Consider the following 18625-nt stretch of genomic DNA (forward strand, 5'->3'; position numbering starts at 1 on the left):
CTGGCTGATTGGTTGGTTGCCTTGCTGGCTGGCTGGTTGGTTTGTTGATTGGTGGTTTGGCTTGCTTGCTGGCTGGTTGGTTTGTTGATTGGTGGTTTGGCTTGCTTGCTAGCTAACTGGGTGGTTGATCGGCTGGGTGGCTAGTTGGTTGGCTTGCTGGTTGGTTGTGATGAAGGCGTACATGGTGAGCCTGGATGCGTTTGTGTGTACCCAGGGTATTGCGTGGAGGGGTCGCCCATCATAGCCAGTTGTACTGGGACCACCAGCCGTGTTCTGCAGTCGTCTCTCATCGTCCTCAAGTCGTTTCTACTTGTGTTTACTTCTCCATATACCCCAGTCCCATAGGATACCTTCAGTATCATCTGCCATGTCCTCAGCTACGTCTCTTCGTTGTATATCACTTATATTTCTTTCCAGTACCTTTCCTGATGATGTGATCATTACATGAAAGTGCGCTTGGGAAAGTATCGTGTTTCATTTTCCTGTGGTAAGGACGGAATTTATGTGATCACGCGCTCAATTGTGATCTCTTCCTATATATATATATATATATATATATATATTTAAGGTAAAGGATATTTATGCATATTTGGCTTGATTTTGTGAAATATAGTGAGACAGGATGTTGGGCTTAGTGTGACAGTGTGTTGGGTCCTTTACTTTTGTCTTTACGTGTGAGGAAAACATGTTGTTTTTCCTTTGCTCTCTTCTTCGTAATTCTCATCTCGTTTTCTTTGCAACAATCAACACCCAAGTGAAGATGCGTTTGACCTGACTTTGCCCTTGGGGGTCAGATCAAAGGCCATTGGAATAGCATTCGTGTTCATGGATCGTACCTTCGTGTTTAAAACGGTCGCACAGACGTGATCTGCGGTCGTTTAGTCGAGGTCACTGGTCGCACCGTCGCGTTTAAGGACCGTGCTCCGTAGTTATGGGTCGCGCCCCTCGTGTTTTAGGGTCATAGCGTCGTGACCTAGGGTCGTACCGTCGTGACCAAAGGTCATATCCTCGTGGTATTGTGGTCAAGGATCCTATCCTTGGGTATAAATGCGTGACATTTGACCTGACCCAATGTCAGTAGTACCCAGGGTGCACTGAAGATGGCCTTGTAAGGGTATACCAATGATGGCCTTTGTCTTGACTTGTCAAAGGCCTTTGTAGTTTAGTGAAGATGAGTCTGTTGGCGTCTTCCTCCGTAAAGATAATGGTGAGTGAGAGTGAAGAGGGAGACATACTGAAGGAAGAACGTGTTCATATTACACCCTTGAGGTCCAGTGCAGAACGTGGATAGAAACAGACTGTTTTTACTCCGCCAGTGTACACGACTATACCTCCCCAGGGCTTAGTCCAAAGCTTCAGGGTTCTGAATGTGTTTTGTGTATATATATATAGTGTACAGAATGGAGCCATCTTTATGTAGTCATGCCTTTGTTTCATTTATAAGGGCCATCCAGTGTGGTATGAGGTGCGACCCTTTCCCCCCTCACAGCTGAACAGCACCTCCCTTCACCCTCACTATCCTTGGGTTAGGGTAAACCTTCACGCATTTATCCCGCCCCACCTCTGTAGCACAGGTATAGCATGTCAGGTATTAGTTATGCACCCCATTACCACCATATCCAACTTGTATCTTCGTATTTATTGATATATATATATTGTAGCACTGTACATAGGCTTAAGGGCGTTTGGTAGAGCCATCATGTCTAGTGTGTCTCTTAATCACTGAAGGCACTGATTCCTTCTTCACGTATTGTTTTACTAAGCTTGTAATATTTTATTTCTGGGATGCATGTGACACCTGGTGAGGGAGTGAACCACCACCACCACCATCACCACCAGCACTACCACCACCACCACCACCACTACTACGACCCCTGACGCAGGAGTAGTGGTGGGGTAGTGGTAGATGGTCTTCTCCCGGTGTCCCTTGTTCCTGCCTGAGCTAATGTTTGTCTTGCATGTGTGCATGTGTGTGAGCAGGCCGGGAGCATCCCCGCCCACGCCGACGAACACCACGCCCCAGACGGTGCCTCGGAGGAGACGTCTGCCGCCGAGCCCCCGAAGGAGCGGTGTCCTACCCCCTTGCCTGAGGAGGGGGACGACTCGTCGCAGGACGGCGAGGACGACCGGCCCACTCAGGAAGACCTCCCACCTCCAGTGGAGGACGAGCCTTCCCTGGACGGTGAGGACAGGCCTCTAGAGGAGGAGGCCAGGCCTCTGGAAGAGGAGGCCAGGCCTCTGGAGGAGGAGGTTAAGCCTCTGGATGAGGGTGTGGCCGCCCTTCAGGAGGGTGAGGGGCCGCCCTCGGAGGGCGAGTCGACCCCAGTGGAAGGTAATGTCGCGTCGGAGAAGCTGAGCGCCGCCGTGGAGGGCGAAACGGCCGCGTCCTCCCCAGAGCCGGAGTCCGACCTGGAGGCCGAGTACGACAACGTGGAGCTGGCGGGTGGCCCGGGTGGAGCCCAGGTGGACGGGAATGTCGTCCCGCCGGCTCAACCAGCCTCCACCTCCCGCAGGTCCTCCTCTGCGTCCTCCTCGGCCGGGTCTCACTCCTCGCGCAGCTCAGACACCGCCCACACTGACCCCTCCACGCAGGTTTGTCCACATCCACCCGCCCACTAGCCCGCCCACCGCCGCACCCCCAACTCACACTTGCATGAGTATCACCAACCCACCGCACCCACAGCATTCTAATACACAGTAAACGAACCTTCCAAAGTCTCGAACCAATGTTTTGAAGTATCGTTTTATTCTTTGTGCTTCAGATCCTACAGAGTAACCAACTTGTGCTGTAGTACGGAAGAAAATAGTCTGGATTACTATTTATTCATGCTATTTTCTGTCCAGCAGCTATACATATATACATGCTTTGCTTTCACATACCTTGAGCAAATCTGAGTAATTTAGATGTTGCAACATGCGGACTGCGTCTGTGCATATGCCAGTGTCTTTGAAAGGGACTTGTATGCTGGATATGACAGTCAAGTTGGTACCTCGTGGGAATGTTTGACACTGTTCCAAACTTGTGTAGTTATCAAAATGATTTCTCCTGAAGAAGGAGAAGAACCCCCCCCCCCCTCCAAACAACCACCCCCCTCGAGCATGACGGTGCGAGCGTTGACCACGACAATAAACTACCCCATGAGCATGATGATTGCCGGGTCAATGATGAGACCCTTTGAGATTAAGGGGTCGTCCCCGTCGTGCTCAAGGTATCGAATCGTGTTCGAGCGGGTCGCAACATTTCCCAGCACCATTACTGGCCTTCCTACAGTAGACACGATAACATTCCCTCTCGCCCACTTTTACATCTCTTCCTTAGCTTTTTGCTTTTAGCTTCTTTGCCATTATCCTTTCCCAGTATTTTTTGTTCTTTTATGTGGCCAGGTTCGACGGGATGCGACGTCTCTTGTGTCCCAGTGTCAGAGGCGGTATCCCCTCCTTACCACTCTCTTTGCCAGGCTACCGGAGATCAGCCGTCTGACACTGGAACATAAGGGTGGAAACAGTATCCTGAGGAGGAGAGGCTCAGTGCGTCAGCTGACTCGTGACATCAGAGACAGTCATCAGCTGACTGGTTTCGTCATCAGTTGACGAACTGAACCCCTCTGATGGAGAAGAGTTTCAGGCAGCCTCTGTCACTGGCATATATTCTTAGTAATCAGTTGAACTGCTTGATTACTGCCCTGATCGATTCATGACTAGGTGGTTCGTTAAAACTGAAACGTATGTGATTTAACTGTGTTCCTGTCTCAGGGTATGATGAAACAAACCTTGAGCACAACGATACGACCCTTGTGTGAGATGGCTTGGTCTTTGGCTTGATCCTGAAAGGTCTGGTCGAAGGCCAGGCCATCACAGACAAGGGTCGCACCATCGTGCTCAGAGGGTTTATCATCATAACAAGGAGGTAATGTTAAAGTTATCTTAAGGTTGTAGAGGACTGATGCTATAATCATCACCACCACCTCGTCATACTTCGATAGTAAACCTTTTATTTCCCCTGTTGTATTATACGTAGCGGTGTGGTCGATCTGTCCTGGTAGAACGTCTGTGTTATGGGTGAGGTCGTCAGTGCCCTACCATCCACCGCCTGTGTTGTACCACACCGTCACCAAACCACCTCACAGACTGTAATGTTTGCCCCTGCCTTTCAAACTCCTGCACTGTAATAGACCTCGTCACTGCACAGACTGTTGTATTGCCCGCTACCAATCACTCCCTCTGTTGTACCATATTCCGTCACCAGACCCTCAACCACCACCACACAGACTTGTAATTGGCCTTTTACCATCACCGCCTCTGCCGGACATATAGCCTGCACTAGACCCTTCCCGTCACACTGGTTCCCTCACGAAAAGCACTACTAGACTCTCACGGACCATGGCCAAACTAGTGGTAAGATTCAACGCGTAGTCTTGCTTGGCTGCTGCCTCCGGGTGTCGGATGTGGATGGCGCCTGTCTCCAGTGACAGGCTGGGACAGACAGGGGAGAGAGAGAGAGAGAGAGAGCCGGCCCCCTTGCAGAAAGAACGTTGAATACCCGCCATAACTGAGGCCAGTTCATCCATGACAAGGTGGACTGATGCGTGAACTTCCCGCCGCGGGGTGACCCCCCTCTTCGCCTGAGCTTCGCCAGAAGTCAGAATCCTTCCATCACTGGTCTGACCAACCCTCAACAAGCCAGGGACGCTTTACATTTACCTGTGGTGAGCAGCAGAGTCGATGGGGGGTGTGTGAGGGACGCACGTCTTTCTCACTCACTCTCATGGTTGGGTCGTTGACAGGGTTGGACCAGGAAGAGAGACTGTGGTACTGATGGTGAGTGACGGACGAGACAGCCAGAGCAAACCCACCTCCTCTACCGTCCACAGAACCCGTTGTACTGGACATGTTCATATCCCCCCCCCCCCCCCCTGGTGAGTTGTGCCCGGGTCATGATGAGACGGTCGGGTTCCACACGTTACAACACCTGACCCGTGGCTCCTATAACACTGCTTGCCCCCCCCCCCCCACCTCCCGTGTCCCACCTGACCAGTCCTCCTCCTCCCTGATCACTCCCCCCCCCCCCCCACGTGACTGTGTCTAATCTCACGTTTTCCTCCCGTCACAACAGAGCGTCATGAGCACATCGTCCACGCCGCCGTCGTCGCTGGAGCCCGCCCCAGCCCCAGTCACAGCCCCAGCTCCGACCCCAGCCCCAGCACCCGTCCCTGCCCCGACAGCCGCCAAGCCTGCCACCAAGCCCCTCGCCTCCAACAACACCTACAACTCCAGGTGAGAGTCCGCGGTAGGGATAATGCGTGGATGACTGCCAAAGAGCTTGTGATAGGAGGGCGAGATCAGCACCAGGTGAGGAAGGCCAATCTCGCCCCTGACAGCCACAGAACCTGTCTGGTAAGCATTACTTAACCCAGGTACGTCAGAAGCTCTGTCGCAGAAGCAAGGTAAGTCCGGGGGAGGGGGGGGAGCGATTGCCTATAAAACTTAGGTTGAGAAGGTACTGCAGCTGCATTCACTCGCCAACGTCCCCTACAGCCGCACACTACCTAACGCTCTTCTCCTGCGACAGAGCGCGTCAACTGTAGTATGACCCTTTTTGAGCACAATGGTGGTAAGGCCCTTGAGCACAACGGTAGTGAGGCCCCAGAACACAACGATAGTGAGGCCCTTGAGCACAACGGTAGTGGGGCCCCTGAACACAACGATAGTGAGGCCCTTGAGCACAACGGTAGTGAGGCCCCTGAACACAATGATAGAGGCCCTTGAGCACAACGGTAGTGGGGCCCCTGAACACACGATAGTGAGGCCCTTGAGCACAACGGTAGTGAGGCCCCTGAACACAACGATAGTAAGGCCCTTGAGCACAACGGTAGTGGGGCCCCTGAACACAATGATAGAGGCCCTTGAGCACAACGGTAGTGGGGCCCCTGAACACAACGATAGTAAGGCCCTTGAGCACAACGTTAGTGAGGCCCCTGAACACAACGATAGTAAGGCCCTTGAGCACAACGGTAGTGGGGCCCCTGAACACAACGATAGTAAGGCCTTTGAGCACAACGGTAGTGAGGCCCTTGAGCACAATGATAGTGAGGCCCCAGAACACAACGACAGTGAGGCCCTTGAGCACAACGGTAGTGGGGCCCCTGAACACAACGATAGTAAGGCCCTTGAGCACAACGGTAGTGGGGCCCCTGAACACAACGATAGTAAGGGCTTTGAGCACAACGGTAGTGAGGCCCCTGAAAACGATAGTGAGGCCCCTGAACACAACAATAGTGAGGCCCTTGAGCACAACGGTAGTGAGGCCCCTGAACACAACGATAGTAAGGCCCTTGAGCACAATGGTAGTGAGGCCCCTGAACACAACGATAGTAAGGCCCTTGAGCACAATGGTAGTGAGGCCCCTGAACACAACGATAGCAAGGCCCTTGAGCACAACGTTAGTGAGGCCCCTGAACACAACGATAGTAAGGCCCTTGAGCACGACATTACAACGCTTACGACACCCTGGTATTTAACCTCACCCTAATGGGCTGTACATCTGTGCTGATGGGTCGTATTATCGTGCTTGGAGGGCCTTACTACCCTGGCACTCTAAGGAGCGAGACAAAGAGATAAGCTGGGGAACAAGATTGTACCTATCCGAGGCGCAGGAGGGGACGACTCACTGGTCCATGATGTGTTGGCTGACATAACGGTGTCAGGCAATGAAGGCTGCCCGGGGTACAGGGACCTGCCCTGGTGCACACCATGTCGTCTGGAGGTCCGCTCCCTCACTCTAACGTCTCGATCGGCATATAATTTCCCCCAGCCTTCTGAAGCGTCCGTGGACGAAGTCTCTTTCACAGTGTACGTCTGTTCGAGGAGAAATAACACCGGAGCACCTTGTAGAACGCACATGGTAGATGATAGGGGTAGTCAAGGAGGACCTTGTAGAACGCATGGTAGATGATAGGGGTAGTCAAGGAGGACCTTGCAGAACGCATGGTAGATGATAGGGGTAGTCAAGGAGGACCTTGTAGAACGCATGGTAGATGATAGGGGTAGTCAGGAAGGACCTTGTAGAACGCATGGTAGATGATAGGGGTAGTCAGGAAGGACCTTGTAGAACGCATGGTAGATGATAGGGGTAGTCAAGGAGGACCTTGTAGAACGCATGGTAGATGATAGGGGTAGTCAAGGAGGACCTTGTAGAACGCACATGGTAGATGATAGGGGTAGTCAAGGAGGACCTTGTAGAACGCATGGTAGATGATAGAGATAGTGAAGAAGGACCTTGCAGAACGCATGGTAGATGATAGGGGTAGTCAAGGAGGACTTTGTAGAACGCATGGTAGATGATAGGGGTAATCAAGGACCTTGTAGAACCTTGCAGAACATATGGTAGATGATAGAGGTAGTCATGGAGGACCTTAAGTGTTTTTTCGTGTGTTTCGACCTTAATGAGATTTTAAGCTCTGACAATGACTACGCAGTGATTATATGATTAACTTATACGTAATAACTTAATGATGGTGTGTTAAGACGAGGGTGAGTTGATGATTATGATAAGTTTTGGGCTGAAAGGAACTGAGGTGCGAGTATTTTACGTTTCAGTATTGATATTGTGGCGCTTACAGGGATACGTATGTATTAAGGTATGAGTTGCTGGTTAGGAGGGTTAAGAAGTGTTGAATGTTTGGTGATGGACATTTTCGATTATATTCCCCCAAGAACGATGATACGACCCTTGAAACACGACGGGACGACACTTTAACACGATGTGGTACGACCCCTGAGCACGATGGTCCAACCCTTGAGCACAGCTTTACGAACCTTGGGTATTTATGCTCAGATCATAAGACCAGAACATACTCTGGGGTCGTGGCGTTCTGCTCGAGGGTCGTTCAATCGTGCTCGAGTTCAAAGGTCCGTAACCATCCACCATGCTCTAGGGTCGTAATATCATGCTCAATGATCGTACAGTAATGCTCAAACGGATCGTACCACCATGCTCAAAGATCGTACAGTAATGCTCAAAGAGGTGGTAACCATCGTGCTCAAAAGGGGGTCGAACCTTCGTTGCTTCACTGACGGGTTCGAATCAACGTCGTGTTCGAGTGCTTTACCGTGGAAGGGAAACGGCACTGTTTCGCCGAGTGTGTGGGAAGACTCACAGTGGTGGTAACTCCGGCTTGCTGGTGGTGTTTTTTCATCTTCACTGTTCTCACGCCCACTGGCTACCTTGGTTGCCTCGGGATGGTAGATGACCTTCAGGGCACGGCGGAGTTAACTGTGTGTGTGTGTGTGTGTGTGTGTGTGTGTGTGTGTCTCAAAGAGAGAGGGTTGGCCGCAGGAGTGGCTGCTGCCGAGGGTACGACGCACTGTACATACCACTTTCGGTATGACTGCCACCTCCACCTGGGGTTCAAGGATCGGTATGGATTCTGGAGCTACTGAGCGTAGACCTCTTTCAGTAAGTTCTCGATCCTCCTGAAGCTAAGACACACGCCCACACACACACACTTTCTCTACGAGAGTTAGGGTGTAAAAACGTCGAGAGAGAGAGAGAGAGAGAGAGAGAGAGAGAGAGAGAGAGAGAGAGAGACTGCTTGGAATGTTCGACAAAAACAAAACCTTTGTATGACGGGTTTTCCGAGGAGTCGGGGTTTTGATCAAAGGTATTTTGGGGTACGTGTGGGGAAACTACCTCGCCAGGGTGGGGAGTGGGCGATATAACCAGGCGAGTTGGGGATTGTTGTGGATGGCTTGTTACGATGGTGGTGTGGTACAGGGGTGAGCTATAGCGTCCCCAAGAAGTACTGGTTACAGTAGTACCATGTACAGCTGTAAGGTACTGCGGACCCAGGTAATACTGTATAAGTAGTACCATGTAATGCTTTAGTGATACTGTACAAGACAGTACCAGGTTATACTGTACAAGACAGTACCAGGTTATACTGTACAAGACAGTACTAGATTATACTGTATAAGACAGTACCAGGTAAGACTATACAAGATACTACCAAGTGAAGCCATAGTCATATTGTACAAAATAGTCTCAGGTAATGCTTTAGTAATACTGAACAAGATAGTACTTGATAATGTCATACTACCACTACTACACTAGACATTATCTGGTAATGCTGTGCTAATACTGTATAAGACGGTATCAGGCAACAGTGTACAAGGTAGTGCCAGTTAATGCTGGAAAGCTTGGTGCCTTACAGACCAGACGAAAAATAACCCTAGACTCTTGGTGTTGGTCAGTAGAAAATGGAGAATGACGAGGATGCATAAATAACAGTACCAACTTATTATTTTTTTGTCTTTCCTTTCTCCCCGCACAGTGGGCTAAACCTAAACATGTCCGCTGCCGAGATGCGGGCTATGTTGGCGCGCAAGAAGAAGGCTGACCCCCGCAAGGACACGGTCGACCTGCGGAAGAAGTACGAGATCATCCAGAACATGTAGAGAGGAGGTGGGGAGCGTTGGCAAGACCCCCTCCAGAACCGCCAGCAAGGTCTACCTACACAAGGCCGGTGGTTCCTTCACGCCCTAGAGCAGCAGCAACGATGGGAGGAGGAGGAGGATAACGATTAAAAAAAAAAAAAAGTTTAAAAAGACGACTTTAACCACTCGAGCGCGACGGTACGCACCCTCTTAAGGAGGGCGGTACAAGCCTTTTCGTAGCACGATGGTACGTAAACCCTTGGGGTTTATGAGTGGCCTGGGAACGCCTCATGCTCGGAGGGTCTCGTACCGTCGAGACTTCGAGGGTTTGCACCGTCTTGCTCTGCAGAGGGTCGGTACCGTCTCCCACAAGTAGTTAAATGTTTTCGTCTCAAATATTTCTTTTGTAACTCTCTTCTCTGCAGTTCTTGATATAACTAGTTTTTTTCTGTTGTAGAAAAAATAAATAGTTTAGTTTCTGTAAATATGTGAAAAATATAGACTAGCCACAAATGATGATTACAATATTAGAGGATGACCCCCCTACCCACCCATTTTTCCCCTTCCATTTCGAATTGGACTTCAACCCAACACAGTTGTTTGGATTACCATTATTTCAGCTGTAATTTTATGATGATTGTCGGTATTCCCGTGAGCACGAGTGTGTGACCCTTGAGCACGAGGGTGCGGGATGTGTTGGCCTGTCCTTTGACCTGACCCTTTTGTGGTTGGTTCAAAAGCCACGGTCGTCGACTCGGTCATGTTCTCAAGAGGTAGTGGCATCATTTGTCAAGGACACACCGTCGTGGTCAAGGGTTCTTCTTTATAAGATAATCCAGAAGAGAAGGGAAAGATGATGTTCACAGAAATCAGTCTGTATGTATGCTAGTGAAGAGTCATGATGACTGGTGATACGGTGGTGGAGGCAGCATCATCATGAAGATACCGATGGGGGAATAACTGTCTGGCAACTTCCAGGGTCTTCGTGGCCTCTTCTGACCCCTGCGTCATGTTTCGAGGCTATTCTGTGATTACGTTGTTATTGTTGGTCACCGTCACCACTGTACGGTGGACGAGGGAGTGGACACAGTTATAGGTATTAAAGTGCAGTGTTATAGATATAAATTGTATTCTTTCTATGAATATGTAGCTATTAACAGTGCAGAATGGGCGATGGGGTGAGGCTCGAGTTTTGTGGCGGCGCCCAGTGAGGTCCCCCACATTTTACTCGCTACCAAGATGTATCCCTCTAGTGTTAACGTTGTATATTTGTCAGCGAATTATGTGGACTTGGAGTGACTGGATGTATTTACCTGGTGTGGGAGCAACAGGTTGCTGGAGGCAGCGAGTGATCTCTTGCCTCGAGTGTCATACAGAAGCTTCAGCCTCAAGTATTTTTTCTTCTTCATTGCATACCCTGTAGCCTCCAGAATTAGTGTGTCGTCCTCGTGTGATGACGGATTTATATTTCTTCCCCAGAACAGTACATGAAAAAGACTACAGTACTTGATATGCCTGTTTACTGAAGGTTTTTCTCTGCAGCTTCCTTGCCATCATTTGCATACGATGGTTTTTAGGTCATTGTACCCCGATGGCTAAGTCATCGAACTCGAGGAGTCGAAGTGGTTTCTCACTGCACAGAGGACACTCGAGAAGCTCCCCACCAGGTCATGAGGCTGAGCTCTCCTTCATTAGTGAAGTTACAGTCATATTGGATAGACTTGTTCAGTCATTTACCATAGTATAGATCACGTCGTTTGGCTTTGTTCTGTCTTATGAGACCATAGCTTTGACGACCAACAGTATTCAGCTTTGTTAACATTCCGATTAGGTTTAGATTCTCCTCTCCTTGTGCCATCACATCTATTTTGTAAGGTATTCAGAGGTACTGTCAAAGACATTAAGCTAAATAGATGATCAGGTTGTGCGGAAAACAAAGCATCCAGAAATTGGTGCTAGATTCATATGTAGTCAACTGGCTTCGTTTTATTTTGCTGTACGTTATAGTCTTCTGAGTTGTGAATATTTGTGTACTGCGTTATTACATAATGCAGTGAAATATAAGGTGCAGCAGTTGTTGTATCATGGCAGACTGTGTGGAAACTGCCCAGTAGAGGAAAAGAAAATTTACGCCGCTGTTAGTCGACCATACATGCCCGTGTGTGTGTGTGTGGTTAGGTTAAGATTCACCCTCCCGTCTCCGTAAAGCCTTGAGCTTTGTAAGATCCTTCCCTCATCATGCCTGATTGTGGCAGACGAACACCACCCGTTCTGCTGTATTGTGTTGCATTGTCTCCTTGTGGGTTTAGATATGAGGGGGAGTTGTACGTTGACGTGGGTATCCAAGATCGCACAGGGCTATCACCAAATTAACTGGTTGGTCATCCCTTAGGGCCCCCCCCCCCCCTCTTAGATCCACTCTGATCTCCTGGGGAAGGCTATAGTGGATGATTACCTTAGAACTTGACTGAATGGTAATTGCGGTAGTAAACGTGGCGTACCTCCTTATTGATTGGGTGTCTCTCGCCCTTGGATGTAACTCAAATTTTCCCTGCGATAACGCTGGAGTAGTAACTCGGCGTGGAGCCTTGTACCCACAGGAACGTTTGTGGCTTCAGGGCTGCATGAAATGCGGTGCACAGTACTTTCTGTTTTAGTCCGTCAGCGAGATGATGATCAAAAAAAAAAAAAAGAAAGTATGTGACCTTGGTTCGCTGTTGTTAAAAAAAACAAAAACATCTAGTATGGGAAAATATTGGTTGGTATTATTTTACCGAGCATGGTGACAAGGTATATATATATTATATATATAATCTGTTAAGAAGAGTTCGTTTAATTCCTGCCTTTAATCACGTCTTGTAGTCCCTGTCTCATCATGTGATATGTGACCAGTATGATATACCAATAAAATACTAAAGAATGATGTGTGTAGTTTTTTTGATACCTTAAAATTGTGGGGCTGTTGATGGGAATTTGATGGCGTCTGATTTCTCTTTGACACTGCCTTTAGGCGGGAAATTACGAGGATAATCCTCCGTTGGAGGGAGAGAAGATACTGAGAGGAATGGCTTCGTGAAAAGGACAAACAGGCGCATTCTGTCGTGTTGGCCAAGCCGGCCCGGGGGGACACGTGATAGGGGCCAGACATACAACACCGATGTGGGTGTCGTCATGGTGTGGTGACGGTGGTGGGAGGGGAGAGAGAGAGACTCTGTTTGCCTGCTCGATACACTTGATCGGATGCCACGTGCTCCAGGATCAAATCCCAGGAATCTTTTTCTATCATTTTGCCTATGTAAAACGTTTCTCTGTTTCTAGCTGCGGGGGACTACGGCATACTGACTGCTTCCTGTAAATACCCGTATCAACCATTCACCTCCTCACTATCCTTCCGTTAGTCAATTTTCCTCTTTCCCTTCGTTTTTTTTTTTTTTTTTTCGGTCTATTCCACGTCCCTCAACTTCATTTCCTGGAGCCCACAACTTGATTTCAGTCCTTTCTCCTTGGAGCGTCTCATCATAACCTAATTACGATAACTTTCTTGTTCTCATTATATGGAATTCCATTCCACTGGCTCTGTCGCACAGCAAGCTCGTGTTTTTGTCTCGTGTATCACTCAGGACCAGAGAGATCCAACCACGTTTGATGTTTTTTCGGCACTTCCGTATTTGCATCCGTTCCTCCACTTTAACCTAACAGTACTTGATGTCCGAAATCACCATCACTCAACAGCCAATTCATCTTCATATTACGAACTACATTGTTTTTATCATAAAAACTTCTCTAACTCCTTAATCGCAATGAACTTCCCTCGAATATCTTGCTGGTCAGCCCCTAACGGCCGAGGCTGTGTCTATACACTCCGTATCAAACGTTTATTCCCCTCTTCTTGCCTTCGCATATCAGCGTTGAAGTCGGGATGTGAAGCATCCTGCTCCACGTCACTTTAAACCGGAAACCACAACACTCGTCTCTTGAGCCTAGCCTCACACTTGGTACACTTACTTCGTAGGAACTTCACAGTATGTTCAACGGCGTCCCGCCTCTCCAACATTCCATGTCCCGTTCACGCATCCCTCTCTGTAACTTTGACAACTTTATTCCATGCTCTTTAAAAGAACGCAAAAGCTGTGACATCTTTGTGTGTGTATATATTGGAAGAGATCCATAAGTAAACAAGAGATTTACATACTCGCATCCTAGAAAATATTTCCAAACATCCCACTCAACCATTCTTATTCATTAATTCGACTAGACCAACTTTAGACACTTTATCATATAATACTATTTGTATTACCTTATTTGTGCTTCATCTTTCACAAATATTTTAAGTCTCTGCAGGACCTAATACAGGTGTACTGGCTTCGTTACTAAGGGCGCCGACAAGTACTGAACTACTCGAAAGGCACTGGCCAACTGTTGAAATATTCTAGAGGCGCTGACCAAGCACTGAACCATTCTAGAAACATGGCCAAATAATGGAACTTACTGGTAAGCAGACATCGCCCTTTGAAACCCACTTTCACTATATTATGTAACCAATATGTTACATTAGAATGCACAATTCCTTAACTTTATTACTCCGTTGGATTCCATGCAAACACCTTCCGTCCCTCATTTTTAGGAAATCGATATCTTGGGTAAATATATATATATATATATATATATATATATATATATATATATATATATATATATATATATATATATATATGCCAACGGCATTGACAAACACAACATTTGGTCATTTTAATGTCAAATGACTGGCGCCATAATTCTTATCAATTCGGGTCGAGTAGGAATGGTCGAAAAGCGCGACATGAATGGTTCATATAAGCAGCGAGTGGATCAATATTTACGAGACAGTTGTCCTTAAGCTGACGAGATTACATAGGACTTCCCCCAACAACAGTAATTGGCTAAAATTATCAAAATTTATATGATACTAGCAATAACTACAGCCACCAAATGACTCGTTGAAATGTTTAATAATCATCGGTTGTCCACTGTGCGCTGAGGCAGTTCCTTATTTTCGAAAATGATTCTTTCACGTTTGGGGCAATGTAAGGACGCTGACTCCTCCTGCTCTCTATATCCTAACACGAAGGAAGAAAACTGAAACGACAAGAGAACATGTTAAATACGTAAATGATCACGAAGTTTATAATACTCTTCGTACAATGCGTGGATTTCTGTGGTTATAATTGTCTGGTGAGTTCCAATTTTACAAAAGAATTTTCCTGTGAGTGAATTGTAACGATACGCATAACATGAAAGCTGGGCTACAATCATGACGCAAGTTATACTTGGGTTATACTTACAAGTTACTGCCAGGGGAAGTTATAATGACGGACGGCAAAGTTACAGTGGATTGAAAAATAGTTATGACCAAGTTAAGCTGACGAGTTGATCGTCAAGTTCTATAAATCAATTTAAGCAACAAGAAGTAAGTTATAATGAGAAATCTCAGTGCCGGGTGAATTATATAACAGTAATGAGAGGCCAATGAAATATAATGAAGTGATTTATAATGAAATATAACTGCATGAGTAATGATATGATCAGACATTATACTGATTTGTGACAATAACGATAGTGGTGACATACTATCTTGAATGGTATGTTATTAATCGAATCTAAGTAAACCATTCTAATGTTTAAATCACATGGGAGGTGGGAAAGTCTACTGAACGATAAATGGGAACGAGAGATGTGGATAAATATGGTAATGTTTCGGTCAAAGATTTTTTCTCTCGGATTAAATTACCAGTGTGTTGTTGACGGCGGCCGGAGATGAGATAAGCCATCTGCTCTTGACACCCGAATTGCTGTGTTGGTGGCACATGTGTAGACGCTTGAAACATACAGGTTTCACCTGCATTAGGGAACCATTAAATGTAGAAAGTGACTAATCTTTGATAGAAAAGCTTTGAAAGTAAACGGCGAGCAAAGAAAGACCGTAGTGAGTCTGGGGCCCCGAATGACGGCTGACGGATTTCACAATAAAGTCTCTGGCACTAGTGTTTCGGCCCAGCGAGTCGTGAGGATGGCTGAAGGTTGGTACAAGTGCCAGCCACTGAGAGTGTGTGTATGTACCTGACAAACCAAGCTACCCAGTTATGCGTCCTCGCGTTTCTTGGGTAATATCATTCAGAAATTCTTGGAACCACGACGTCCCTGGCAGCGGCCATCAAAAACAGGTTCTGTCACTAATATCACGTATGTTTACATACATATAGGAAAAAAATAATAATAATCTCTGATATACAAATCATTCAGAGAAATTATATGATTGCGTGGATTGGATAAGTATACTATGGAGTTGTAGGAAACTCAATATGTCAAATACTTTTGTATTTCTTATGGTAAAAGACTAATTACATTTTCTTACGTAAAAAATCAACGATAAATTCTTTGTAAGAAGCTGGTATACATTAGCATCAGAAAATGCTAAGCAATGAATATGTATTGGCCGATTAAACTACTTATGGACTAGGCTCGCGAGCCGTGAGAATTTATCGTTTGAACATCAGTTTTAACTAAATCAAGGAACACGTTTACATATGCCAAAAAAGAAAATCCTGTTTGTTCATCGATTCATGACAATATTGTTGTTTACTGTTTCCCGGACGTTACTGTTTTTCCTTAAGAGGTATCAAGCGGCATTCGCTTCCTTTGTGCAATAACTGTATACGTGTGTAGGCTTATATGAGTGGCAGATACGCCTTATATAAAGTGGGTGCTTGGGAGGGAGGGAAATGCCTGATGGCGAAATGCCTCTCTCTCTCTCTCTCTCTCTCCTATGTATGATTATCTGTTTCTAAATTGCTTGTTCATCCTTGGGGGGAAAGGAACTTCCTATTAATATTCTTCCACTTCTTAATCTTGCATTTTTGTCTCAATACTTTGAATGCATATAACACACTTCGCCTATCGTGTTCCTGAAATGTTCCTTTACGACCAGGCATAGGCTGGTATGCGTGTGTGTATACATTCGTGAGTAAAAACATGGTATATATACAAGGTTAAGATACGGGGTAACAGGAAAACTAATCAGCCGTTTTCTTGCTAAATTTCCTGTTATGTATTCCTTTTAAGGCGTCTGCTCTGACTTCAGAGAACAGTTATACATTCATGATAAGATCTGCGTGCTCCCTTTGGGCCTGTGAGTGGTTAATATGTCTCTATATCCTCCTTGCATTGTGGGCAGATCGAGGGCTTTCTACGCAAGTTGCTTTCATTCTTATATCCTTTGGAAACATTCCAGATCTCCCTTTACACCTCATTGCTACTTTTACGTCTCACGCCTGCTATCTGATTCAAGTTTACATATTCGTCATATTTTCAAGTGCGTGGCCAAATCACCTTGTCATGTAACGTTACCTCCCTACCCTGTCTGTTTTATTTTATTATTTTTCAAATTCACACTAGGAGACAAATGTCATGGCAATATCTGTTTTCATTCCCGCTTATCAGTTCCTCAGTCCTTATGCATTTATGTTTCCTCGATTGCAGACCACGTGGTAAGACCTAGTATTTTGTAATTTCGTTCCAACGAAATGGGATTTACTTTTTCCCCGTAACAATGCAAACTTGGAGCCTGAATGACCTTGTGCTGAAAAAAAAAGTTTTCCAAGCCAGAAATAAGGCAGGTTACTTTTACGGCGCATCCATAGTATTACTATCTGAGTTCCACGTTGTATACTGCCGTATGGATTCACAACTTCTTTACCATAATTTTTACTCATTCCATGCCATGAATTATATCATGTATATCGAAATTATCGTGATATATATACATATATATATATATATATATATATATATATATATATATATATATATATATATATATATAATCACCACAAATGATACGCAAAGATCGAAGCGCTTTTGCTGTCTCTGGTAAAGCGATAACCTTGAGGGAGGTACTTCGTAAAAATTCGGGATGACGGGACTTAAACTTATTTGTTGTGGTTCACAGAGGCACAAAGAAGAACGTGACTTGTATCGTCGTGATTAACCAACATTTTCAATCAAATTTGAGTAATGACCCCATATCATGTTTTGTTTCCTACATGATGCTGCTTCATGACACCATGACGCTGTTTCATGCATACATGATACTGCTTCACTCTTGGAATGAGTTTTTTTTGAGTTTTGGTTTACCGATGATAAACTCGTGATCATTATTTTCAGCAACTTTTTTTCCAGCACTTCCGTAACTCCTCGGAATCCACCAATTACATCATACTCAAAATAATATTATTTGATAATCCCCCCCCCCAAAAAAAAAAAAAAAAATCAAGGCCAATGATTTAGGGCGGACTCAGGTTCTGGTGTTCGGCAATATTCGACGAAAAAATTTACGCTTTTCACAAAGTATGCACTTGGCGCACTTCTGACGATATTGGGGACGAGATGCGGTACCTCAGGTCAGGAAACTGGCGATATATTACACAGTTTTATTAAGTACCTCTAAGGACGGCACCGTTGTGAGCTGGTTATTCACTGTGGCTGAAGGTCATGCTTGCGGTTTTGAGAGTGTGGTCCAGTAGGTGCACAGGCCGGGCGGACACTCTGTGTGTGTGGAGTAACGGTCGACTGGTCAAGGAGCGTCATAAACATCAGTCGGCTGTCGTGGTCGCGCACACGATGTGCAGGCTTCATGGTCCCTTACGCTCCTCACTTTGTTTACAAACAGATTAAACTCTCTCTCTCTCTCTCTCTCTCTCTCTCTCTCTCTCTCTCTCTCTCTCTCTCTCTCTCTCTCTCTCTCTAATTTCAGTGAAGACGATTAATTTCCCACCCCTGCTCGCAAGTACAGGCACGGCAATCATTTTTTAATTGTCACATCGTCTCGCCTTGTTAAGGTCCTGAATACTGGCTTCCTAACCAAAGAATTATGGATCAGGTCTAAGGCATCAAGTTCTAAGGTCCTACCGTCGAGCTCAGAGGGATAACAAGATGGACACCTGCATCTACGAAGGCAAACAAAGAGTTGTTGACTACACAGCCTTCAATTCTGCTCCTCCTACTCACTCACTCGACCTGCATCTCGTTTCGACATAACCTTCTCAATAAATCCAGACTTTGACAGAATACCTCAGTTAGGAAAACGAAACCTGGTCGTCGAGTTTAATGCCTCCAAGACCCAGCTTCTGCACATCTCTTAAAAATTCCTCAACTTTCC

General features: G+C 46.3%; 1 protein-coding gene across 1 annotated transcript in view; it reads left to right on the forward strand.

Annotated features, from left to right (window-relative positions):
- LOC139763509 (uncharacterized) overlaps window positions 1-12355 on the forward strand; it is an 87303-nt gene extending 74948 nt beyond the window's left edge. The window contains exons 3-5 of the mRNA XM_071689653.1: window positions 1981-2592; window positions 5114-5274; window positions 9330-12355. Coding sequence (XP_071545754.1) covers window positions 1981-2592; window positions 5114-5274; window positions 9330-9453 — 897 coding nt within the window. The 3' untranslated portion in view covers window positions 9454-12355. The remainder of the gene's footprint in view (window positions 1-1980; window positions 2593-5113; window positions 5275-9329) is intronic.
- Window positions 12356-18625: the final 6270 nt, after the last annotated feature.

This window comes from Panulirus ornatus, chromosome 3, assembly GCF_036320965.1.
Source record: "Panulirus ornatus isolate Po-2019 chromosome 3, ASM3632096v1, whole genome shotgun sequence".
NCBI lineage: Eukaryota > Metazoa > Arthropoda > Malacostraca > Decapoda > Palinuridae > Panulirus > Panulirus ornatus.